General features: G+C 40.7%; 1 protein-coding gene across 8 annotated transcripts in view; it reads left to right on the top strand.

Annotated features, from left to right (window-relative positions):
- The window catches only part of ATG7 (autophagy related 7), a 280,261-nt gene that overhangs the window by 52,208 nt on the left and 200,519 nt on the right, over window positions 1-27,534 (top strand). For all 8 annotated transcript variants that reach the window (XM_055109494.2, XM_003826264.5, XM_055109495.2 and 5 more), the window contains exons 8-12: window positions 6,582-6,670; window positions 8,215-8,336; window positions 15,863-15,953; window positions 17,382-17,526; window positions 23,127-23,285. In XM_055109494.2, the coding sequence (XP_054965469.1) occupies window positions 6,582-6,670; window positions 8,215-8,336; window positions 15,863-15,953; window positions 17,382-17,526; window positions 23,127-23,285 (606 nt within the window). The remainder of the gene's footprint in view (window positions 1-6,581; window positions 6,671-8,214; window positions 8,337-15,862; window positions 15,954-17,381; window positions 17,527-23,126; window positions 23,286-27,534) is intronic.

Raw genomic sequence — 27,534 nt, forward strand, 5'->3', positions numbered from 1 at the left:
AATTTAGATATCATTTAGTTCCAACTCTACATTTGCACATGATAAAGCCTAGACCCCAAGAATATTTGATAGACTAGAACTTATCCCTTTCTTTTCTTTGCCAGTTAAGAAAAAATAACCTTGAAACTGAAGACAGCTAACTATGTACAGTCACATGCCACATGATGTTTCGGTCAACAATGGACCACATATACGGCAGTGGTTCCATAAGATTATAATACTGTATTTTTACTATACCTTCTATGTGTTTAGATTTGTTCGGATACACAAATACCATTGTGTTACAGTTACCTACAGTATTAAGTATGGTCACATGTTCTCCAGGTTTCTAGCCTAGGAACAACAAGCTATACCAGGTAGCCCAGGTGTGGTGTAGTAGGCTATACAATCTAGGTTTGTGTAAAAACACTCTGTGATGTTGGTATGACGGTGAAATTGCCTAACGATGCATTTCTCAGAGTGCATCCCCATCGTTAAGCATGACTGTCGTGGTGGTGGATTGGACTGAACAAAGAGGTCAATGAAGTTACTGCAAGACAGTGTATTTATGTTGTTTTTGTAGTTACTATTTGTTGAGCGCTGGCCTCATTCTCAGTTTCTGTGCTAAGTGCAGTTAAGAATTATCCTATAGGCCAGGCGTGGTGGCTCACGCCTGTAATCACAGCACTTTGGGAGGCCAAGGTGGGCAGATCACCTGAGGTCCGGAGTTCGTGACCAGCCTGACCAACATGGTGAAATTCCATCTCTACTAAAAATACAAAATTAGCCGGGTGTGGTGGCGCATGCCTGTAATCCCAGCTACTCGGGAGGCTGAGGCAGGAGAATTGCTTGAACCCCGGAGGTGGAGGTTACGGTGAGCTGAGATCGTGCCATTGCATTCCAGCCTGGGCAACGGGCGAAACTACATCTCAAAAAAAAAAAAAAAAAAAAAAAAAAAAAAAATTTATCCTATAGTTGAGAAAATTAAGGCATAGAGAAGTTAAGTAAATTGCTAAAGGTTACACAAGAGCAAGTGATCCAGAATGTTTGATTAAGGGTCCAGGTTTATGAAGTCATTTGCAAATTGTAACTCAGTGTCTCTGTAGGAATGGCATTTTCTAGATTGATACTGCCTAGGTTCTTCCTAAGTAACCCATTTAATAGCCTTTGTGTGTTTTTTGTTGTTGTTTTTCCTTTGCTGGTTTGAATACCCTTTAGATACTCTGTAAGATTGAGCTTTGATATAGTCTGTGTTGTTTTGTGACCTATAGGGTATTTTCTTCTTAAACATTCTCTAAAGTTCTATGATTCTGGAGCCTGAAGAAATCCTTTGAAATGAAAGGTTCAACCCCTTCATCTTGCAGGAGAGAAAGGAACTTCCCCCAATGTCTTAGGATCAGTTAGCTGCAGAATTAAAACACATACCTGCTTACTGTTAAGCAAGTGAGTTTTTCACTACATCGGGCCATTTTCTAATTGTAAGCTGTTTCAATGTTTTGGAAGTAGAAATGCTAGTTTCTCCCTTCTCCCCCGTTTTACACTGGATAGAGTTGTAAATGCTGGGTTTTTTTTTTTGTTTTTTGTTTTGAGACGGAGTCTCGCTCTGTCACCCAGGCTGGAGTGCAGTGGCGCGATCTTGGCTCACTGCAACCTCCACCTCCCGGGTTCACACCATTCTCCTGCCTCAGTCTCCCGAGTAGCTGGGACTACAGGCACCCGCCATCACGCCCGGCTAATTTTTTGTATTTTTAGTAGAGATGGGGTTTCACCGTGTTAGCCAGGATGGTCTTGATCTCCTGACCTCGTGATCCACCCGCCTCTGCCTTCCAAAGTGCTGGGATTACAGGCGTGAGCCACTGCACCCGGCCTAGAGTTGTAAATGCTTTTTATGAATAAAAGCAATGTGAAGTTGAAGCGACGATTGCTAAATAAATGTAGTTGTCTGGCAGACGCTATCTGTCATGATTGGCAGAGGGGAGCAAAATAAAAAGATGTCCCTGATGGAAGAGTAGCAGGTGGGGTGGCCACATGGACCAGAAGAGCTCAAGGAAGACAACTTCTTAATTCGGTGGAAGCCCTGGACTGGAAATCTTGTTCTCAGAGTTCTCTCACTTCTCATTGGAAGCCCTCTTTTTTTAAATCTTACTTTCACATTCTCACCTAGGAGAATCCCAGGGTTAAAATGCCATGAGACCCTGTAATGTTGAGAAAGGAAAGAAGGAAGGAAAAGGAACTTGCTGAGATGCTGCATCACAGTTTTGTATGGAAGCTTCAGGTCTGCGTCAGTCATGCATCACTTTTCCTGCTCTAGCTGCCTCCCAGGATCCCTGCTCAAGATCTTTGCAGAGGGGGAGTCCATGTATTGAAGCCTGGAGAAATGTACTAGTCTGTCATCTATTCAATAGATACTTGCTGACTCTCAGGCACTGTGCTTAGGTAACTAGAGATGGAAAGATGAATACACTGCTCTTGCCTTCACAGAGAGTTCTAAACCAGCAAGACATCAAATATAACATACATCCTGTGTTTTCTTTATTCTAAAATGCTTGTTTCTCCATATTTTAATTTTTCTACAGTCAGGAATTTCTTACAATTGTGTATATTTATGCAGTGAACCCTCTTTTAAGCAAATATTTTCTTCTTTTGACTGTAGACAGCTAGTGCTAAGATGATAGTGTACATAAGAATCACATGCGGTATTCACTGGACATGCAGGTATTGGTGGTACTAGAGAGGTCTGGGATCAGATTGAGTGTATGTATGTGTGTGGATAGGGTGTTGTGCAAGTTCATCAAGCTTCTAGGCAAATCTGATGCAGGTGGTCTCTGCTGGACCATACTTTGAGAAATTGCTGCAGACAATCAAGAAGTTTGTAACTTGCACATTAGAATCACCTGAGGATCTTTTAAAATAACCAGTACTCAAGCCAGACTCCAGATCGATTAAACCAGAACCTCTGGAGGTGGGACCCAGGCAGCAGTATTTTTGATAGCTCCCCAGGTGATACCCAAGCATCTTCAAGTTTGAGATCCATGGCCATTAGAAGGTTGAGGAGGAGCAGTGCTTCTGAAACTTCCATGGGTGTATGAATCACCTGGGTTCTTATTAAAATGCAAACTCTGATTCAGCAGGTCTGGGGAGGAGGCCGGGGATTCTGCATTTCTGAAGGCTCCCAGGGAAGGCTGATGGATGCATGCTGCTGGGGCATGGACCACATATTTGAGGAGTATGGGAAGATGTAGGGCCAATCCAGAGTTTTCAAGATAATGACAGTTCAGAGATGTTTTCTTTGGTCTGTAAGAGCACCCTCTCTAATACACCCCAAATTCAAGTCCATGGAGTGGACCAGCTGCATCAGAATTATTCAGGAGCCTGGTACAGATAAAGATACAGATTGCTGGGCTCACCACTGGAGATTCTGAGTCTATCACCAATAATGATATTAGTAGCTCTATGTATGTGCTGGACTTTTCATGTTTAGTATCAGCTCATTTAATCCTCACTACAGCTCTATGAAATAAGTAATATATTATTTCCTCCATGATTAAACTGTGGCTTGGAGGGTTGAGTACTTTTCCCTAGGCCTCATTTAGTAAGAGACTACTCAGCGTAGTAAGCTCTGTTTTTAAAAGTGCCCTAGATGCTGAAACCTTATCTCTGTGGGAAAGGAAATCTCAAATAAAAATATTTCCTGAAAGGATGACCATATCTATGAACCTGTTTGTATTAAATTAAATATGAATCTGTCTATGTGCGTTTAAGAAACGAACATGCATTTAGAAAAAAAAATGCTTCAATTTTAGGAATAAGAAAATTGTATATAACGGAAAAGGTAGCAAATATTTTAAAGAGTGTCTTTGAAATAATACAGTAAATATCTGATAAGACCATAGTAAAATTCATTTTCAGAGATTGAGCAGATGAAGACTACTTAATTGTCCTTCAAAAGGAAATAGAAAACATTTGGTACATCAATACAATGGAATGCCATTCAGCCATTACTCACAATGGTTATAGAACATTTACTAGCATAGAAGACAGTTCACAATACAATAAGAGATATGAAACAATATTTAGGCCAGGCGCAGTGGCTCATGCCTGTAATCCCAGAACTTTGGGAGGATAAGGCCAGTGGATTGCTTGAGGTCAGGCGTTCGAGACCAACCTGGCCAACATGGCGTAACCCCGTCTCTACTGAAAAAATACAAAAAATTAGCGGGGCATGGTAACACATGCCTGTCTGTAGTCCCAGGAACTAGAGAGGCTGAGGCACTAGAATTGCTTGAATCCTGTGAGGTGGAGGTTGCAGTGAGCCGAGATCGTGCCGCTGCACTCCAGCCTGGGTAATAACGTGAGACTCTGTCTCAAAACAACAACAACAAAGACAGTATTTATAGCATGATCCCATGTTTGTTTCAAAGTCCTAGTAATTAAAATATATTTGTGCAAAGAATAAGTTCATGGGCAGTTACACACCAAGATGTTAATAGTTCTCTCAGGATGGTGGGGTTATGGGTATTCTTCTGAATATTGGTTAAGCTCCTACTTTGTGGCTGATACTATACCAAGCATTGTGGGAAATAAAAGGGAGTGTTTAGGGTGATTCCATCCTTACAGAACTAACTGGATCTAGATTTAAGAAAAATTTATCAGACGTGTTTTCATTTAACCCATGCTATGCTTATGAAGGAAACCTATGGGTCAATTTATGGTTCTCTGCCAGCAATTTCCCTCCCTCACCCCTACTCACTCTACATCCTTCCTTTCTTTCTTCCACCCATTTATCCATCCATCTACTTTTTTATCATACAAAAGACATTCACTGAGTGTCTGCTCTGTATTTATGAAGGAGAGATGAAAAAGATACTTTCTGCTCTCCAGATGCTCTTTGTCTTCCTTTTATTAAAATAAACTTTTTATTTTGGGATAATTTTAGATTTACAGAAGATAGTGGCAAAGACAGTACAGAGAATTCCCATGTACCTTCACCCAGTTTCAGTTTTTTCTAATGTTGTCACATTATATCACCACGGTTCATTTGTCAAAACTAAGAAGCCAGAATTCTTACATTACTATTAACTCAGCTCTAGACATTTCCGATTTCACCAGTTTTTTCCTGCAATACTCTCTGTTCAGGATCCAGTCCAGGATACTACATTGCAATTCGTTGTCATGTCTCCTCCTTAGTTTCCTCTGATCTGTAATTGCTTCTCAGGCTTTCTTTGATTTTTTTTGATGACCTTGACATTTTTGAGGAGTACTGATTAGTTATTTTTATAGAATGTCCCTTAATTTGCATTTGACTGATGTTTTCTTGTGATTAGACTGGGGTTATGGGTTTTTGGAAAAAATACCACTGAGTGAAGTACCCTTATCACCTGATATCCACGTGACATCCTTGGTAACGTTAAATTGATTGCTTGGTTAAGGTAATATTTGCCAGGTTTCTCCACTGTAAAGTTACTATTTTTTCTTTGGAAGTAAATCACTAATTCCAGCTACCTTTAAGGAGGGGAAGGGTTAAATTTTGCTTCTGAAGAGGGCAGTATTTGCTTATATAGTTTGGAAATTTTCTTTAAGGAAGACTTGTCCCTTCACATTTATTCCATTCTTTATTTATATCAATGTGGACTCGTAGATACTTATTTTATACTTTGGGTTATAATTCAACATCATATTATTTATATTGTTGCACAAATTGTTCCAGCCTTGGCTATTGATAACTCTTACAGTTGGTGCCTGTATCACCTTGGCATGCCCCAATTCATTTGTTTTTTGAGTACCTCCTTCTTTCCTGGTATTATAAGATGCTCCAAGCTTCTCTTGTATTTTCCCTGCCTGAGCCTTAGAATTAACCATGTGTCCAAGGAGCCCCGATTTATTTTCTTAGAGAATGGTATTTAGAAGTCAGTATCTGGGTGCTGGGTGCTCATTGTCTTTGAAAGGAAGGAGACAGAAAATGAAAAATGTTATATACAAGGTTCAAAGAGCTATGAAAGCAGCAAGGACAGGCCAACTACTTCTGCCAGCAGAAGTCTTCACTGAAGAAACGGTATTTTAAATTGAGTAGAGTTTTCCAGATGAAGATCGGGATTGGAGTGGGATGGGAAAGGGGAGGGAGGAAATATATGTTAGCAAAATCAAGAGTAACTGGCTGTTTAACTTGATCTGACTGTAGACTTACATTGGTAGTGGCCCTTCTTTGATTTTCTCATTGCATAAAAATGAGCAATTTTCACAGATTATATTTCTTTGTTTACAAGAGGATTTTCTCTACAAGCTCTCTTGACTGTCCTCCTTCATTCCCCATCTTCCTTCCAGTCTTTTTTCCTTCTACATGTATTTAGCTCCTACTTTCTGCCAGGCACAATGCAAGGCACAGGGGGTGCAGACAAGAATTTGAAAGCCCCTGCTATCAAGAAGTTCTGTAGTGCAGTGTGAGATCCTGTGGCTTTCTTCTCCTCCCCTTAGCCCTTTACCAGATGTTTAATTTTTAAGGCTTTGCAGAAAGCATAAAAAAGCAAAGAGGAAGTATGAGCAATGTCTGTATTGTGAAGCTGACATGATACTCGACTTACTCAGAAAGTCTTTTTTGTTCACAGATAACAATTGGTGTATATGATCCCTGTAACTTAGCCCAGTACCCTGGATGGCCTTTGAGGAATTTTTTGGTCCTAGCAGCCCACAGATGGTATTTACAAGAGTGTGTGTTTGTCTGTCTGTCTGCCTTTGCCAGTATGTGTATTACAATGTGTCTGTTTCTATTTGTATCTCTGTTTTCCTAAATGCATTATTTTTTCATTTTGGGCATGGAAACCAGGTAATCAATAAATCAGTCATAACCCAATTTCCATACTAGTGAACCTTAAGCAGGTCTGTTAGGGACCTGCATACTCTGATCATTCTATGCTAAAGATGTTTTAGTATATGGTAGAGTTGGTAGCCAGAGGTCCTGACACAAATTCTGTAGCCCTCCCTTCTAGCTGTCTGGGTTTCTTTCAGATAGGATTTTCCTACTGCTGTCATTCTCCATTTTTCTTAACCCTAAAATAATTAAAACAGAGGATATCTTAAAAGCCAATATACATTTGAAAAGATGCCCAACATCATGTCATTAAGGAAATAAAAATTAAAACCATAATGAGATGCTACTACATATCCATCAAAAGTATTTAATAAAAACGTCTGTACCAAGTGTTGTCGAAGATGTGGAGCAAATACTGCTGGAAAAATGTTGGGCAGTATCTACCAAAATTAAAAATATCTATGGCTCAGCAATGTTACTCTCAAGTATATTACTCACTGAAATACCTACATAGATAGAAGCAAAACACATATACAAGAATGTTTACAGAAGCATTATTCTCAATAACCAAAAGCTGTGAATAGCTCACACGTTCTTCAATAATGAAATGAATAATAAATTTAAGTATATCCTATATGATGAAATGTCATATAACAATGAATCTGAGTGAACTATTAATACAGAAATCAACATGGCTGAATTTTAAAAACATAATATTAAGTGAAATAAGTTGGACCTAAAATAATACATACTCCATGATTCCATTTATGTAAAGTTAAAATAGGCAAAACCAAGGTATGGACTTAGAGTAGTTGTTACTTTTGAAGGCAGTGGTTAATGACTGAGAGAAGGCATAAGACAGCCTTCTTTATACTTGGGATTTGTGTAATGTGTCTGCTTTACTTAAATAAAAATGTTTATTTAAAAATATGAAGATAGATAAATTATAGATTGTTCTCTGAGGGAGACAATCCACAATTATCCAGGTGGTAAGTCTACACAGTGCAAATGGGCTTCCTAACTACTGACTGAGGTACTGCTGCTTAATAGGGAAGTTCAGATGGGGAGAGCAGAGGGAACCAAAAGAACCCACGTCTTAGAGGATTTTTTCTAAATGTCTTGTGAGCATTTTTTCCTCATTTAAAAGATTTACTTGTTGGAATTATTTATGTGCAATAGATTGTAGAAAGAAATTCACCTAGAAAGAAATCACAGCCAATTCATCATTCAGCCTCTAAACACTTGGACAGAGGAGCCATATATGAATATGTTCAAAAGAGTTAAGGCCATCTCCTGTGGGTATCAGAGAGGCATAATTAGAATGCATTGAATTCTCTCCAACTGGTTTGCTGAAGCTCTTATGTGAGCTTTTTCTTTTCCTTCCTTTAAAAAAAAATAATAAATAAATAAAAATCCGGGCATGACAACAGGAGTAGCAGTTTCCAGTCTGTTGAAGTTGTTTGCTTCCGTGACCGTACCATGCAGGGGGCGAGAGACGTTGCCCACAGCATCATCTTCGAAGTGAAGCTTCCAGAAATGGCATTTAGCCCAGGTAATTTGCCGGTCTTTGAAAATGCATATAATTATCATTTATCAGAAACGGAACCAGGTTTACTTTCTTTTCATATCGTCACAATGGCAGAAGAAAGGAAGATAAAAGTACAACTTGTACCTCTTTGCCAATGCAGACACCTACTTCGAACAGAGGGCATGCTCTGCTATTCAGACTGGAACAAAGGCAAAGATTGTGACCAGGAAATTTTCTCTAGGCAGTTTTTTCAGTCTTCAGGATTTGTTCCCCTCTGCTCCCCCCGTTTTCAATTTTACTTTTCTTTAACACAAAATCTTTATTCCTGTCCATTCTTAAAGGAAGGATGAAGTATTAATGCACTTAAATATTTATTTGTTATATACTTAAAGTTGTATGTGATCCTGTTCTCCATATAGTAAACCAGTCAGGAAAAATTCCATTTCTCCTTCCACATTTAATATCTTCATTTGATCCTTATGTGACAGTTATCAGCTTTTACCCCCATTTTATAAATTGAGAAACTTAGACTGAGAGACATTTTATCTATAGAGAGATGTATGTGTGTGTGTGTATATATATATATATATACACATATATATATTTACATGTCTCAGAGATTGAATACATATTCAAGTTTGAGTAAAATAAGGATATAATGCCCAGCTCCGGATATATTTCTTTTTTTTTTTTTTTTTTTGAGATGGAATCTCACTCTGTCGCCCAGGCTGGAGTGCAGTGGCATGATCTTGGCTCACTGCAAGCTCCACCTCCCGGGTTCGTGCCATTCTCCTGCCTCAGCCTCCTGAGTAGCTGGGACCACAGGCGCCCACTACCACGCCCGGATAATTTTTTGTATTTTTAGTAGAGATGGGGTTTCACCATGTGTTATCCAGGATGGTCTCCATCTCCTGACCTTGTGATCCGCCCGCCTCAGCCTCCCAAAGTTCTGGGATTACAGGCGTGAGCCACCGCTCCCGGCCAGCTTCGGGAATATTTCTTACCCGGAATCCATGTCCTATGTCAAAGTCAGAGCACGATGTCTGGCACATCATAGGTGCTTAATAAATGTTATGTAAATTTCCTAGCTCACATAAAGCCCAGCACTTTTATACTTCTTGCCAGAATAATTCCTCATCTCTATGTGATTTATATGCTTTTCAGAGCACTTTCACAACATTTATTATTATTATTATTGAGGCAGAGTCTAGCTTTGTCACCCAGGCTGGAGTGCAGTGGCATGATCTCGACTCACTGCAACCTCCGCCTCCCAGGTTCAAGTGATTCTCCCTCCTCGGCCTCCCAAGAAGCTGGGATTACAGGAGCCCGCCACCATGCCCAGCTAATATTTGTATTTTTAGTAGAGACAGGTTTCACCATGTTGGTCAGGCCAGTCTTGAACTCCTGACCTCAAGTGATCCACCCACCTTGGCCTCCCAAAGTGCTGGGATTACAGGCATGAGTCACTGAGCCTGGCCTCATATATATTATTTAGCTTGTTCCTTATATCATCCTCATGGTTCCAAGGCACATTTCTTTCCTTATGCCATAGATATGCCTTAAAATGTGTGTGTGTGATGGGGGAGGTGATGTCAAAATCTCTTCCAAGGCCAGGCGCCGTGGGTCATGCCTGTAATCCCAGCACTTTGGGAGGCCGAGGCGGGTGGATCATCTGAGGTCAGGAGTTCGAGATTGGCCTGGCCAACATGGCGAAACCCCGTCTCTACTAAAAATACAAAAATGAGCTAGGTGTGGTGGCGGGTGTCTGTAATCCCAGCTCTCAGGAGGCTGAGGCAGAAGAATCGCTTGAACCTGGAAGGTGGAGGTGTAGTGAGCCGACTGCACTGCTGCACTCCAGCCTGGGTGACAGAGCAAGACTCTGTCTCAAAAAAAAAAAAAAATCTCTTCTGAGATATCTTTTCTAGAGTGCTACAGTCAGAAGGATTCAGGATTGGCCCACATGACATTTTTTCAGCGATTCTATGCTCTAACACACATGTCTTTACACAATTCGCTGAAAGATTGACAGAGTACTTCTGCTTGATCAAAGGACGATGCTGCTTTTCAGTTTAGAGCCTTTGCCTTTCTGCTGTTTTTAGATATTTGCATTGGATGTAGCACCCTCTCCTGGCAAATTCTAAAATAGCTCCTGTGTAATGTTAACTTACATGCTATACCTTTGTTTTATTAAACCGCACTTAAAGATAGTCGCAGGGGTGTCCAATCTTTTGGCTTCCTTGGGCCACACTGGAAGAAGAATTGTCTTGGACCACACATAAAATACACTAACACTAATGATAGCTGATGAGCTAAAAAAAAAATGCAAAAAAACTCAATGTTTTAAGAAAGTTTATGAATTTGTGTTGGGCCACACTCAAAGCCGTCCTGGGCCATGGGTTGGACAAGCGTGGTCTTAGGGAATGAGGTGAGAGTTAGCTAAAAAGTAATGTGGGTCTGGTCTGTGTGTCTGACAAGCTGCCAGGCACCTTCCATGGGGTAATCACTTAATTCTGCCAACCACTCTGCAGAGAGGCAGTTTTCTTTCCACTTTTATGACAAAGTAACTGAGTTATTCTTACATCCTACTCTCTATGATAAGGCTCATGCTTGATGATGCTGACATTTTTTTTGCTTTTTTTGAGACAGAGTCGTGCCCTGTCGCTTGAGGCTTGAGTGCAATGGCACGATCTTGGCTCACTGCAACCTCCGCCTCCTAGGTTCAAGCGATTCTCCAGACTCAGCCTCCCGAGTGGCTGGGATTACAGTCGCGTGCCACCACGCCTTGCTAAGTTTTTGTATCTTTAGTAGAGTCGGGGTTTCACCGTGTTGGCCAGGCTGGTCTCGAACCCCTGATCTCATGTTCCACCTGCCTCGGCCTCCCAAAGTGCAGGGATTACAGATCCACCCGCCTCGGACTCCCAAAGTGCTGGGACTACAGGCATGAGCCACTGTGCCCGGTCATTTTTTTTTTTTTTTTTTGAGACAGTCTCGCTCTGTTGCCCAAACTGGAGTGCAGTGGCAGGATCTCGGCTTACTGCAATCCTGGGTTCAAAAGCAATTCTTCTGCCTCAGCCTCCTGAGTAGCTGGGACTACAGGTACACGCCACCACACGTGGCTATTTTTTTGTATTTTAGTAGAGACGGGGTTTCACCGTGTACCCAGGCTGGTCTTGAACTCCTGAGCTCGGGCAATCTGCCTGCCTCAGCCTCCCAAGGTGCTAGGATTACAGGCGTGAGTCACACGTCCGGCCGATGCTGACATTTAAACCCAGAAACCACACCGTACATTTCCATTTGAAAAAGGTTTTCTGTCGTCCACTAATGCCTTTAACACATCTTCTTTATGCCTGATATTAAATGTAGATTATTTAGCTTAGGAAAGGCAAATGAATTTCCTGTTTTTCATGTAAATTAATATGTTCCCTCTTAGCTGTAAATAAAACTTTATGGTAAATACAACTTTATAAAGAATTTTTCTATATCATAATGTAAACTGAAAATATAAGTATGGTTGTACTTTTCAATACTTCTAAGACATCCCATAGTTGCCATGGTAATGGTATAAGGAGTATTATTTTAAATTATTTTATTTTATTTTATTTTTTGAGACAGGGTCTTGACCTGTCACCCAGGCTGGAGTGCAGTGGCAAAATCATAGCTCACTGCAGCCTTGACCTCCCAGGCTCCAACCATCCCCCCAGCTTAGCTTCCCGAGTATCTGGGACTACAGGCATGTGCCACCACACTCAACTAATTTTTGTATTTTTTGCAGAGACAGGGTTTCACTATGTTGCCCAGGCTGGTCTTGAACTCCTGGGCTCAAGCAATCCTCTAGCCTCAGCCACCCAAAGTGCTGGGACTACAGGTGTGAGCTACCTTGCGCAATTGAGGAGTATTATTTTAAATATCCTATGTCTTCTTTTGCTTCCTCATGGTGTGTTGTGTTAACAGCTCTGGCACCTGGTGGAGGAAGATGGCAGACACTGCTGCAGGTAGAGATCCCATCTTAACTCTGTTTTTTCTTGTGCTCCTCCTGCTTGCCCACTATGGGAGAAAGCACCTAATTTTTTCCTAAATAATATTTTCTTGGCCAGGTGTGGTTGCTCATGCCTGTAATCCCAGCATTTTGGGATGCCAAGGCGGGCGGATCATGAGGTCAAGAGATTGAGACCATCCTGGCCAACATGGTGAAACCCCGTCTCTACTAAAAATATAAAAATCAGCTGGGCATGGTGGTGCGCGCCTGTAGTCGCAGCTACTCAGGAGGCTGAGGCAGGAGAATCGCTTGAACCCGGGAGGCGGACGTTGCAGTGACCCAAGATAAGTGCCACTGCACTCCAGCCTGGCGAGACAGCAAGACTCTGTCTGTCTCTCTGTCTCTCTCTCTCTCTATATATATATATAATTTAATTTGGTGTATGTCTTATAGGTATAGATTATATGGAGGCAGGTATGGTAAATTACATACTATTGCCATATGTGTTATTTTTTTCATTATTAAGTTTAAAGGGCATCTAATTTTCTTAGAAATGGCTATAGCCTTTATCATTATTATTATTATTATTTGAGAGATGAGGTCTTCTTATGTTGCCCAGGCTGGCCTTGAACTCCTGGGCTAAATCCTTCCTCCTGCAATCTTTCCTCCTGCCTTACCCTCCCAAGTAGCTGGGACTACAGACATGAGCCCAGCATCTGTAACCTTTTGAGTATAGAGAACTTTTAATTTGAAATTATGTCTTATTTTTGTCTAATAATTTCTTACCTGTATCAAGAGAAAACCTAGGCTGGAGTTATGGATTACAATACTAGGCTGTGATTCTGTAGTTCTTGTCAAGTTCCTGTGCTATGTATTAAAGACACATTAAAAAAAAAAAGTTTTATTTTTGGTTCAGGGGTATATGTGGTTTGTTATATAAGTAAACTTGTTTCCCAGGGGTTTGTTGTACAGATTATTTGATCACCCAGGTACTAATACCTAGTACCTAGTATTTTTTCTGATCCTCTCCCTCCTCCCACCCTTCACCCTCAAGTAGGCCCCAGTGGCTGTTGTTCCCCTTTGTGTCCATGAGTTCTCATCATTTAGCTCCTACTTATAACTGAGAACATGTAGTATTTGGTTTTCTGTTCCTGCACTGGTTTGCTAAGGATAATGGCCTCCAGCTCCATCCATGTTCCTGCAAAAGACATGATCTTGTTCTTTTTTTATGGCTGCATAGTATTTCATGGTGTGTGTGTACCACATTTTCTTTATCCAGTCTGTCATTGATGGGCATTTAAGCAGATTCCATGTCTTTGATGTTAAGAGACACATTTTTAATTGAATCTAAGAGTAGTAATAAAATCAAACAAAATATCAATTAATGGCAGGTGGGAACTCTTTTTTTTCCCCACAGAAAAACAATTCTGAAGTCTTAACCTCTTTATGAAACTCAAATCTGACTGGGTATGGTGGCTCATGCCTGTAATCCTAGCTGCTCTGGAGGCTGAAGCTGGAGGATCACTTGAGCCCAGGAGTTCAAGACCAGCTTCAGCAACATAGCAAGACCCTGTCTCAAACAAGAAAACTCTATTATTTCAGTTTTAATTTTTCATGGCATTAAAAAATACCACATCAGAGTGCCCGATTTAAAAGGGGGAAGGACGTTTGTTTTCTGGCTTCTTGCTGTGAATGATACCCTCAGCCAAACTGGGGCCCAACTAGCTTTCAAGGATAATTGGCCCTATGGTTTCTCATTGGCCGTCCTATCCCAGAAACAAAAGATCATGTAAAGGAAATCAATACCTTCTAGGTCCCGTAATTATATTGGGCAATACTATTTTTTTAAATGTCAACAGCTGAAAAGTTTCCCAAGGAAAGGAAAATTGTGATCTTGATAGAAATTCAAAAGTAGGAGAATGGACAAAGAAAACCAGTGTACAGGCCGGGCGTGGTAACTCATGCCTGTAATCCCACCACTTTGGGAGGCCAAGGCGGGTGGATCACGAGGTCAGGAGATCAAGACCATCCTGGCTAACACGGTAAAGCACCATCTCTACTAAAAATACAAAAAATTAGCCGGGCATGCTGGCAGGCGCCTGTACTCCCAGCTACTCGGGAGGCTGAGGCAGGAGAATGGCATGAACCCAGGAGGTGGGGCTTGCAGTGAGCCAAAATCACGCCACTGCACTCCAGCCTGGGGGACAGAGCGAGACTCTGTTTCAAAAAAAAAAAAAAAAAACAAAAAAAAAGAAAACCAGTGTATAATTAGAAACAAAATTAAAATTCCCCCAGTCCCGTACATCTTAACTTCAAGTCAAGGAGTTTCTGTTCCTGCAGAGTCTGTTGCTTAAGGCAGACAGTGGAGGTGATGCTGGAAGTATAGGCTGTGGTGGGGTGAATTTCTTGCTTAGGAGTTCAGGTTTTATTGTGAGCAGTGGGAATTCAGTGAGAAAGGGGGAGTAGCAGAGGTCCTGAGATGTAGGGAGCGCAAGAGAGTGGGATCCACTAGCAAGATTTACAAGGCTGTGGTTCCACCAAGGCAAGCAAAGCTTTCATTAACATGAGAAGGTAGCAGGCGTGTTCTGCAAAGCAATTGAGATGTTTAAGAGAATTTTGCAACAGTAGAATAGAGCAATGTTTCCCTGAATGTGTCCCTTGAGATTGTAATTGGTATACAGGGAAATGAAGGGAGATATGGAGAGCCACGTAAGTGTGGGAAACACAAAGCCAAATCAAATCACGTGGGTTCTGTACTGCAGGTTTCTCAGAGCTTTTATCTCCCTCATGTGCAATGTGAATGGCCAGGTTTGAGTGGTAGTGGGGGCTGGATATAGAAGATAGATATAAGTATAGAAGCATTTCCAAAGTCTGTTTAGCTACAGGATCCTTATCCTCTGAGATTATTGAATAGGACACACTTTGGGAACTGCTAGAATTGGAGTTAACTGGAGTTACAGAGGCTCCCATAGCAGGGATTAAAAGAGGGCTGCGAGGAAGGGAGAAGTCAGGGAAGGGAAACTTCTGAATGGATAAAGATGAGCTTAAAGGAAAGGGCAGCTTAATCAAATGACAGTCACCTTGGACTGTGATCTGCTCACAGGTACAGAAGGGACATACTTAATTTAAAGGTTCAAATCCCAATAGGAACCTCAGTGAAGGGGTGCTGCAGTTACATTGGCTTGGCTTGCTTAGATAGAGAAGCCTCAGTGGGGTTATACCTACCCCAGAAAAGATTGTCTTTTTTTTTTTTTCAGCAACTTCCAATAACAGTGAAAGTTGAGCCACCTTGGGCCAGAGTTGAGGGCTATTTCAGAAGCTCCTGTACAGGAAGATTGCTTAGGTTTGATGGTCCCTAAACAAGATTCCCAGTAGTTGGGAAAGATGGGGAGGCAACTGTGGCAAGTCTGTGGAAATTCAGGCCCTCAAATCTCTTTTAGAAAGAAGCAAACCAAAAGCTTGTCAATGCATGGGCCATTATGAATGTTGATCTTTTTTATGTAAGGTCGCTGCTTGATCTGCTTGTTTTTATTCTTCCCTCCTTCATTAAACTTTGTGTTTTATTTGCCTTAAGATTGTCCTAAAGCAGTTGGATGGGAAAAGAACCAGAAAGGAGGCATGGGACCAAGGATGGTGAACCTCAGTGAATGTATGGACCCTAAAAGGTATATTTGGGAAGCTGTTTTCTCCAGTCAGCCTTTTTGTAACCAAGACACACACCAAATTCTGTCAGGTCAACACAACATTGTGTAATTCAGCCCAGGGGGTGCTGGTCATGCTGCCGTGTGTTACTCTGCTCTTCAATTGAAGTTTGGTTGTGAGAATTAATATTAACAATGCATATCCTGAAGGGCACAGTCTTCATCTGTTCTAGACATTCTAAATTTTGTTCTTGTTTCAAGCTCATGCTCTCAGACCACCAGCATACCTGTACTGCCTTTCAGTCCTTTATGCATTGTCCTCTAGCTTGGTCCTATTGGCCCACTCCCCCCACCGTCCCCCACCCCGCCCCAGACGGAGTCTTGCTCCGTGCAGGCTGGAATACAATGGCGCGATCTCTGCTCACTGCAACCTCTGCCTCCTGGGTTCAAGTGATTCTCCTGCCTCAGCTTCCTGAGTAGCTGGGATTACAGGCACGCGCCACCATGCCCTGCTAATTTTTTGTATTTTAGTAGAGACAGGGTTTCACTGTGTTGCCCAGGCTGGACTCGAACTCCTGACCTCGTGATCCACCTGCCTCGGCCTCCCAAAGTGCTGGGATTACAGGCATGAGCCACCACACCCAGCCCTTATTGGCCCACCTTGAAGGATATTAGAAGAATTATTTCATGGAAGCCAGTATTGTGTTTAAGGGCGAATCTGAGTGCACTTTTTTTTTTTTCTTTTTTTTTGAGACAGTTTCACTCCTGTTGCCCAAGCTGGAGTGCAGTGGCATGATCTTGGCTCACTGCAACCTCTGCCTCCCGGGTTCAAGTGAATCTCCTGCCTCAGCCTCCTGAGTAGCTGGGATTACAGGCGCCTGCCACCACACCCAGCTAATTTTTGTAATTTTAGTAGAGACAGGGTTTTACCATGTTGGCTAGGCTGGTCTCGAACTCCTGACCTCAGGTGATCCACCCGCTTTGGCCTCCCAAAGCGCTAGGATTACAGGCGTGAGCCACTGTGCCTGGCCTGAGCGCAGGAGATATGGGAGGCGCTCCCATATGGGAGCGCAGGAGATATGGGAGGCCTTATTAAGGAGATACGGGAGAAATTTCTGTTTTCAGTACTAGGAAAAACTTTCCTCTTAATCAGATGGTGTGTTTTTATTCATGGACACCATGATTCCTATAACTGGTCATGCTCTTCCCTTTTCACCTTGGCTGCTGGAACTCAGTATCAAATCTGTGGCCCCCTCATTGCAGAGGACTCCAACAGCATGCTGCTGGGTGGGAAGCTTTCTCCTCCCTGCTTACCCTCCAGTTTAATTTTCTTTTTCCTTTGATCCCAATTTCCTTATTATTTCTTATTTTCTTGCATAGCCACTTGAAATCTTTCAGAACAAGATTATTGCACAAAGGAGTGACTGAATAAGTAAATCTCTCCTTTTCTAGGTTAGCTGAGTCATCAGTGGATCTAAATCTCAAACTGATGTGTTGGAGATTGGTTCCTACTTTAGACTTGGACAAGGTTGTGTCTGTCAAATGTCTGCTGCTTGGAGCCGGCACCTTGGGTTGCAATGTAGCTAGGACGTTGATGGTAAGTCGGAGGTGGGGGGTGCAAATGGCACCTTTGAAGTTGTAGCTTCTCTTCTTGTTTTACTCTTCATGATTGCCTTCCATCTCCCAGCTCCCCATCCCCTCCATCTCTCCCTCCCTTCCTTTTTCCTTTTCTTATCTTTTTAAGTGTAAAAGAAATACAAACTTTTATCATCAGATAGAAACAGAAAGTCCTCCACACCCATCGCAAGTCCCATTTCCTATTAAGCAGACTTTGTAGATTAGTATGCAGCCTTTTTCCCAGATGTTATTGTAGACATATCTAAATATAGAGAAATCAGTATCTTTGCTGATATTTATTTGTATTTATAAAGATTAGATCATAGCATACTATCTATAACAGGTTTTTATTTTTAACTAGATAGAAAAATGACTGTAGCTACCTTTCTGTGTTTCCATAGTATGTATATGTAGTATTTTGTTGTATGACTATGTTCTTTATTTAATCAATTTCAGATTACTTTCTATTTTTTTCTATTAGATACTGTTCTCTATTAGAGAACATTCTTATACTTGTATGTTTATATATCCATAGGATTTTTTTTTTAGGAAAAAAACCCTGGACATAGAATTACTGTGTTAGAGAGAGTATAGAATTTGAATGTCAATATTTTATATATTTGTTTGTCATTAATTTTTTTTTTTTTGAGACAAAGTCTCACTCTGTCACCCAGGCTGGAGTGCAGTGGCATGATCTCAGCTCACTGCAACCTCCACCTCCTGAGTTCAGCGATTCTCCTGCCTCAACTTCCCGAGTAGCTGGGACTACACGTGTGCACCATTACACTTGGCTAATTTTTGTATTTTTAGTAGAGACGGGGTTTCACCATGTTGTCCAGGCTGGTCTTGAACTCTTGCCCTCAAGTGATCCGCCTGCCTTGGCCTCCCAAAGTGCTGGGTTTACAGGTGTGAGCCACCAAGCCTGGCCAAAAATGTTTTTCAAACGAAATTGCCTTCCAAAAATGTTACACATATGAGACACAGAACTTTTTTCCACGCTCTTGCCAAAATTGGATATATCAACTTTTGAAATCTCAGTCAGTTAAGTAACATTTATTGTTTGAATTTGTGTTTCTTTAATTAGCAAGGATGAGTTTAATTTTATTTCTTTTGTGAGTTTTATTTCTTTTATTCATGTTCTTTGGGTTGTGTCTTTTATTGATTTAGAGTTCTTTTTCTTGGGGAAATTAACCTTTTTTCTGTAATATGATGCAAATATTTTTCTTAGTTTATCTAAGGTGTCTTTAGCCATATAAAAGTTTTTTTCAGCTTTATGTTATTATATGTGTCAGTCTTTTCCTTTTTGGGTTATGGAACTCTTGTTTTTATGTTAGAGCTTTATGAATGTGGAAATTTTTTGGTTACATGATAAGGGGTAAAGATCTAGCTACTTTTGCACAAAATGGATTGTTAGTTGTTTTAATGGCATTTATTCAGTAATCTAAATCATCATTTTTCTGTCTTTATCAAATGCTAAACCCCCTTATATACCTGAGTCTCTCTATGGATTCTCTATTTTGACTCATTGATCTATTTTTTTTATTCCTATATTCATGCTCACTGTTTTAGTTGAAATTACAATGAATTTATAGATAAATTAGAAGGGATTGATGTATTTTTATGACATTAATCCTTAGTTCTGGGAGCATGGTGTATCTCTTAATTAGATCATCTTTGTTTTTCAGTAGCATTTTCTTTATATAGGCCTTCCATGTATCTAATTGAGTTTAAATATGGTATTTCTGCATATTTAATGATGTTTTTTCCTTTAGAGATATTTTCTCCCATTAAACTTTCCAGTTGACTATTACTGGGATGTAGGAAAAATAGTGAATTTTGCATATTTATCTTTGGCCATCTTTCTAAACTCTCTTAGTTCTAAGAGTTTTTTGATTCTTTTGTAGCTTAATAGTATTCCTCACCAACACTTATATCTTTCTTTTCCTTGTCTTATAAGATTGGCTAGAACTCCACAGTAATGTAGAAGAATGGCAGTGAGAGTTGATATCTTTGTTTTATTGCTGACTTTAATGAGAGTGCCTCTTGTTTTTATCTTTAATTTTGATGTTGGTTTCTGGTAAGTGTTCTTTATAATTTAAAGAAGCTGATTTCTGTTTCTGCACGTTTATATCAGAAATGTCGAGCTTTATCAACTACGTTTATCAAGACAAAGTATTCTAATGTTGAGCATTCCTAGAATAAACCTATCTGTACGTGGTATCTTATTCTTCTCATATACTCTTGAATTCAATTAGTAATGTTTTGTTTTTAAATGTTACATTTTGGCCGGGCACAGTAGCTCACACCTGCAATCCCAGCAGTTTGGGAGGCCAAGGTGGGCGGATCGTTTGAGCTCAGGAGTTCGAGACCAGCCTGCACAACATGGCGAAACCCCATCTCTACAAAAAAAATATAAAAATTAGCCAGGCTGTAGTGGCGCATGCCTGTAGTTGCAGCTGCTCAGGAGCTGAGGTGGAAGGATTGCCTCAGACCAGGAGGTTGAGGGTGTAGTGAGCCAAGATTGTGCCACTGCTCTCCAGCCTGGGTGATAAAGCAAGACACTGTCTCAATCAACCGATCAATTAATCAATAAATTTTACATCTCACTTCATAAGTCAAATTGGTTTATAGTCATGTTATTCCTTGTTCTATCTTTGTATATTTTATAGCTACATTATGCTAGCTTTATAAAATAAACTTAAAACATTCTGCCTTTTTCTAAGTTCCAGAACAATTTAAATAAATGAATTATCTGTTCTTTGATGGTTAGGTAAAATTCAGTTAGAAATCCGTCTGGGCCTGATGCATTTAAGAATTTTGTTGGGCCGGGCACGGTGGCTCACGCCTGTAATCCCAGCACTTTGGGAGGCCGAGGCGGGCGGATCACGCGGTCAGGAGATCGAGACCATCCTGGAGAACACGGTTGAAACCCCGTCTCTACTAAAAATACAAAAAAAAATTAGCCGGGCATGGTGGCAGGCGCCTGTGGTCCCAGCTACTCGGGAGGCTGAGGCAGGAGAATGGCGTGAACCCAGGAGGTGGAGCTTGCAGTGAGCGGAGATAGCACCACTGCACTCCAACCTGGGTGACAGAGCAGGACTCTGTCTCAGAAAAAAAATAAAAGAATTTTGTTGGTTGGGGTAGTAAGGGTGGTGGGAATCTTTGTAAACTTTTACAGATGTTTCTGTGTTGACTCACCTTTTTAGATTTTGTACTGCTTTTCTAGCTTTAAAAATTAATTGACATAAAATACATATGGTATTCTTTTAAATCTTCCTTTTATCTTTTAAAAAATCTTTTCATATTCCTAATGTTGTATATTTGTGTTTTCTCTTTTTTCCTCATATTAAGCCTTGCTAGAGAGAGGCTTGTCTATTTATCAGTTTTTTTGGAGCATTACTTTATTTATTCTATAATTTTTGTTTCTGTCTCATTTTGCTTTCAGATTCGTAAATATCTACTTTTATCTTTATTAATTTTTTCCTCCTTCTGTGGAATTTATTTTACTGTCTTTTTCTAGGTTCTAGAATTTTTAGATGCTTAGATTTTCCTAACATTTTTCAAAATTTCAAAGTCAACATAAAGCCATTATAGAAAATATAAAAGTCATAAGGCAGGAAAGAAGACACTCATTTTCCTACTGCTTTTTCACTTGTCACATTTCAGTGTTTAATATGTATTTTAACATTTTATTAGATATATAATAATGTCCTTTGCTCTTACCAATTAACATGTCATTAAAAATGATGCCTGTCTATGAGGCCTTTTCATTTTTTGGGACAGGATCTGGCTTTGTTGCCCAGGCTGGACTGGACCTTGTGATGTTCCCACCTTGGCCTCCCGAGTAATCAGGACTGCATGAGTTCACTGCAATGTCTGCTAAAGCTTTATGACTGTAGAATATGCCTTCTGATAGGATGAAACATAACTTACTGAACCCTTCTCCTAATGTTCAGCATTAACATTGTTTCCAGTTTTTTACAATTGTAAATTGTGCTGCAAAGAACATCTTTGTGACTGCATCTTGGTCAGTATGTCAGATTATTTCTTAGGATAAATTGCTGGAAATAGGTCATAGGATATGGGTATTCTTAAGATTCTAGAAACATACTGCCAAATTGCTTTCCAGAAAGATTAGACCACTTTAACATTCTCAATCAGTAGGATGATTTTCTCCCTACCACATCCTCACCAGCATTGAGTATTGTGATTTTCTTTAATCTTTGCAGATTAGCCATTTAAACTGTGTAGCATTCCAGGAAACCAAAAGTTAAGTGTGTGCAAATACACCTGCATGTGACTAACCTATGGCATGTTTGTAATGTATCTGGCTTTCTTCCCACTACCCAGCACGTTCCCAGACTGCCTTCCTTGCTATCCACTCATCAGTTGCTTTAAGGAATGCAAAAATACTTCAGAAATAAACATTCCCAAAGCAAGCACAAGTGACTTTATTCTGCCTCCATGGTAGGTTGCTTAGATGATGAAAATAATTTACAAAACTGGGTGAGTAGACCAAAAGGTTACCAGTGGGCTTCAAAACAGTCAGTCTAACCTATGCTTATGAAAGGCAGATTCTGACCTGTCGTTCTCGACACGGAAAACGAATCTTGGGTCCTTGTTGGCTGGATCTCTGAAACCTTCAATCTAATTGAGTCTCTCAGTTTCTAATGGAAAGATATTGAAATAAGAGAGAGCAGAATCTTAGCCTTGTAGCCAGTCATGGCAGGACATCTCTTAGTTCAGTATGCTTATTTATGATCTACTAAAATATACCCACTGTACCCTACCCCAAGAAGTAGGCAACTTCATTTGGTTGCACCTCTGGAGAGCTCATTCATTCCCACCATTAACCAGATGTATCTCTTAGGCAAATCACTTATCTTTCCTGGCATCAGTTTCCATATCTGTAAAACAAAGTAATTGGACCAAGGATTTTAGAGATCCCATCTACCTTTAAAATCGTATGGTTTTATAAAACTGTTATAGGAGACATAATTGAAGTCTATAAAACCCGTGAAAACTATTTCTAAGAATATAGACTTGTTCCCTAAATTCCAGATTATTAATAAGGCTTTGCCTCTTGAAGAAATGGTACAAAATGTTCTAAAATATCATACAGTGGGAAATAATTTGTGAGTCATTTTTTGGAGGAGTTCATTCAGGCTTTAAATGAGCTTCAAGAGTAGTTGTTATTTATACTTAATTATTCGTTAAGGGAAATCAAGGACATTTAGGGGCTATTGCTAATCTTTTTAAAACAACAACATAGACAGTTCTTATGGGATTCACCTCCAAATCTTTGGTGACACTGTCAAAAATAATTATTAGTCTGTTCCACTTGACATTTTTTAGTCTTATTACAGGAAACCAGGCACTGAGTATATAATTATGTTGTTTTCTAAGGAAAGTCAACATTCTGTTTATCGTAACCTGAATTTGCACAATTCAGTTTCTGAAGTTTCTTGTGTTTTGAGGTTCCCAAGCTTCTCCAAACCAATATTCTTTTTGAGATTTCAAGAGACAGCACCCTGTGAAATGTTCATCAGAAACACACCATGATCTCCTGTTTCCACACAGGGTTGGGGCGTGAGACACATCACATTTGTGGACAATGCCAAGATCTCCTACTCCAATCCTGTGAGGCAGCCTCTCTATGAGTTTGAAGATTGCCTAGGGGGTGGTAAGCCCAAGGCTCTGGCAGCAGCGGACCGGCTCCAGAAAATATTCCCCGGTGTGGTATGTTGTTGCTTTTGCAGAGGTTTTCTGTTATATGTATAAATGTTTAAGTCTTGGGAAATGAGGCCTGTGGCATTGAAGAAAGAGAGTCAGATATCTGTCACTTTCTACCAGCCACTCGCTATGTGGCTGAACCTCTGTTTCCTCATCTCAGAGAGGGATAAAAAAACATAACCAGGTCAGGCATGGTGGCTCATACCTGCAATCCCAGTCTGTCTGGAGTTCGTTCCTTCAGTGCGTTCTTGGTCTTGCTGACTTCAAGAATGAAGCCGCAGACCTTCGCCGTGAGTGTTACAGCTCTTAAAGATGATGTGTCTGGAGTTTCTTCCTTTCAGTGGGTTCGTGGGGTTCCTTCCAGTGGGTTCTTGGTCTCGCTGACTTCAAGAATGAAGCTGCAGACCTTCGCAGTGAGTGTTACAGCGATTAAAGATGATGTGTCTGGAGTTTGTTCCTTCAGATGTGTCTGGAGTTTGGTGGGTTCATAGTCTCGCTGACTTTAAGAATGAAGCCACGGACGTTCGCGTGTTACAGCTCTTAAAGGTGGTGTGGACCCAAAGAGTGAGCAGCAGCAAGATTTATTGTGAAGAACAAAAGAACAAAGCTTCCACAGCGTGGAAGGGGACCCAAGTGGGTTGCTGCTGCTGGCTGGGGTGGCCAGTTTTTATTCCCTGATTTGTCCCCACCCACGTCCTACTGATTGGTCCATCTTACAGGGTGCTGATTGGTCAGTTTTACAGAGTGTTGATTGGTGTGTTTATAAACCTTTAGCTAGACACAGAGCGCTGACTGATGCCTTTTTACAGAGTTCTGATTGGTGCATTTACAATCCTTTAGCTAGACATAGAGCGCTGATTGGTATGTTTTTACAGAGTGCTGATTGGTGCGTTTACAATCCTCCAGCTAGACACAGTGCTGACTGGTGAGTTTTTACAGAGTGCTGATTGGTGTGTTTACAATCCTCTAGCTAGACACAGAGCGCTGATTGGTGTGTTTTTACAGAGTGCTGATTGGTGCGTTTACAGTCCTCTAGCTAGACACAGAGTGCTGATTGGTGTGTTTTTACAGAGTGCTGATTGGTGCATTTACAATCCTTTAGCTAGACACACAGCGCTGATTGGTGCGTTTCTACAGAGTGCTGATTGGTGCATTTACAATCCTCTAGCTAGACAGAAAAGTTCTCCAAGTCCCCACTCAACCCAGGAAGTCCAGCTGGTTTCACCTCTCACTAGCACTTTGGGAGGCTAAGGCAGGAGGCTTACTTGAGCCCAGGAGTTTGGGACCAGCCTGGGAGACATAGTGAGACCCTATCTCTTTAAAATAAAATTAGCCAGGTGTGGTGGTGGTGTGCGTCTGTAGTCCCAGCTACACTAGTGGCTGAAACAAAAGGATTGCTTGAGCCTAGGTGGTCAAGGCTGCAGATTTTGAGCTGTGATCATGCCATTTCACTCAAGCCTCGGTGACAAGGCAAAACACTGTTTATATAATAATAATAATAAATAATCCGTCTCACATATTCTTGTGAAAATGAAAGGAATGTATGAATAAATGTTTTGTAAGTTGCACAGCATTATGAGTTTAAGTTGAGGAATTTAGGAGTGTATATATTTTTATATCCTGCCTGGTTCCAAAGAGGTTTACAGTGGCTCAGATCTAATGTGTTATTTTTCCTCCATCACCAGGATACTTGGTAGTTACTTAGTACAGGTTTATGAAATTAAATTGAATGCAAGTCTTCATGAAGAAGAATGATTGGGCTGAAAGTTTAGCTTTTTGCTCTAGCTGCTTCTGGTTTTTGAGTTATATCATTAGAAATACCAGATAACAAGAGAAAAGTCATTCAGCTCCTTTCATTTAAAATCTTGACAGTTTTCTTTTTTTAAGGTCAACCATGAAATGATATCCTGCCTCTTGAAAACTTAATAATTTTATCTGATAGGAGTTAGATTAGGTGTCTCCAAAGCATTTGCTTATACTTAAAGTGCCAGAAGAGGTTCTCAGTCCTAACAAAACAAACAAAAAAACCCACTTTCTCAAAGTTTCTCTCTTTGGTCACTTTGTATTAGATTCATCCCTTTTAAAAATCTTTGCTTTAGAAGCATTGTTAATGTTTTTGTCCATTTCACTAGAGTCCCTGAGGAACATCATCTTGGGTTTAACAGTATTAATTGACCACCCACTATGTAGCCAGCTATGTGCTAAATGCTGAAAAAAATAAGAATACGTTGCAACCCTGTCATTGAGGAGGCATATTAGTTAGATTTCTGCTGTGACAATATTGCATATCACACAATCCCAAAATCTTAGTGGCTTACAATTGCAAACATTTATTTCATGTTCATGGGTGTGCAGGTTGGCTGTGGTTCAGCTGTGTCACTAGGCTGAACTTACTCAATAAGCCACATAACTTCGAGTCAGGTTCCAGTCCATTGTATGTGTTATTTTCAAAATCTAGGCTAAAGGAGGAACAGTCATGTGGGTCCTACTCTTCCTATGGTGGAAGGTTTAAGCTTAAAAGGGTTGGTGATTATTATGCCTTAAAGTCTTAGCTCAACAGTGGTACAGTGCAATGTCTTCCATTTCTGTTACCAAAGCGAGTCACAGGACCAAGCCCAAAGTCAATGACATTAGTCAATGTACTCTTCCTGGTAGGAGGTCTTGCAAACGTCAGGTTGCAAAGAGTGAGGATATATAATATTACTAGAGGGAGGAGGTGCCTAATTGGGAAGAATAATCCAGTCTAGGCTGCGCACAGTGGCTGAAGCTTGGAAACCCAGTGTTTTGGGAGGCTAAAGTGGGAGGAGATCGCTTAAGGCCAGAAGTTCGAGACCAGCCTGGGCAACCTAGTTGAGACCCTAGCCCCCCCCCCCCCAAAAAAAAAAGCAATAATCCAACTATCATTGGAGAGTATTATGAACTCCCTTTAGGACCCAGACAGACCTGGCTTTGAACCTGAGCTCTGTCACTTATTAGATGCCTGAAATTTTTGTTTACTCAAATCCTAGTCATTGTCAGTGACCCAATACAATTCCCCCTTCCCACTGTTTATTTGTTTAGTTGCTCTATTACTTACTTGCGTGTGAGGTAGTGTATTTAAGACCTCCCGTGTTCCAGGGACAGGGGAACTAGACAGACATGTGGAGCTTAAAGTCTAGTGGGGGATGGTCATTAACAAATAATTTCACAAATACTTATCATTGTAATACATGCAGGAAGCAGGAGCTCAGTTGCCATGAGAATATATAACAGGTAGGCCTGACCTAGATGAGGGGTGGACTGGGAAGACTTGAGAAAACAAACCCCTGAAGGATGAGTGGGAGTTAGCTAGATTGAGGGTAGCAGAGCTGTCTGTGCAAATGCCTGAGGTAGGATGAGCGTGGTACTTTTGTGGAACTGAAAGAAAACCAGGGTGGCTGCAACATAGAGGTCAAAGAAGATGAGGAGGAAGAGAAGGCTGAGGTGGGAGCAAGGGACGCCATGCTGGGCCTGAGAGAGCAAGTCCAACTGTTCTTGGAAACAGCCCCCTGGCATCGAGCCTCTTCCTTCACACTTACATTGTGTTACTCTGTTTTCCCTGTTGGACTATTAAGTCCCCCAGGCCACTGTCCAAGTCTTTTATACTTTTATCCTTCATGCCTTATAAATAATAGGAGATAATATACACAACCCATCAAAGTACTGGTGTAATTCATCACGTTCATGAAAAATACTTGTGAAACTATTTAACTTATTGGTTAGCCAGCCTTAAGGGGCTTTCCTTATATGCTTGATTTAGTATAGTTTCTTTTTTTTTTTTTATTATACTTTAAGTTCTAGGGTACATGTGCACAACATGCAAGTTTGTTACATATGTATACATGTGCCATGTTGGTGTGCTGCACCCATTAACTCGTCATTTACATTAGGTATATATCCTAATGCTATCCCTCCCCACTCCCTCCACACCACGACAGGCACTTGTGTGTGATGTTCCCCATCCTGTGTCCAAGTGTTCTCATTGTTCAATTCCCACATATGAGTGAGAACACGCGGTGTTTGGTTTTCTGTCTTTGTGATAATTTGCTCAGAATGATGATTTCCAGCTTCATCCATGTCCCTACAAAGGACATGAACTCATCCTTCTTTATGGCTGCATAGTATTCCATGGTGTATATATGCCACATTTTCTTAATCCAGTCTATCATTGATGGACATTTGGGTTGGTTCCAAGTCTTTGCTATTGTGAATAGTGCCGCAATAAACATACTTGTGC

The sequence above is a fragment of the Pan paniscus genome, chromosome 2 (genome assembly GCF_029289425.2).
Source record: "Pan paniscus chromosome 2, NHGRI_mPanPan1-v2.0_pri, whole genome shotgun sequence".
Lineage (NCBI taxonomy): Eukaryota > Metazoa > Chordata > Mammalia > Primates > Hominidae > Pan > Pan paniscus.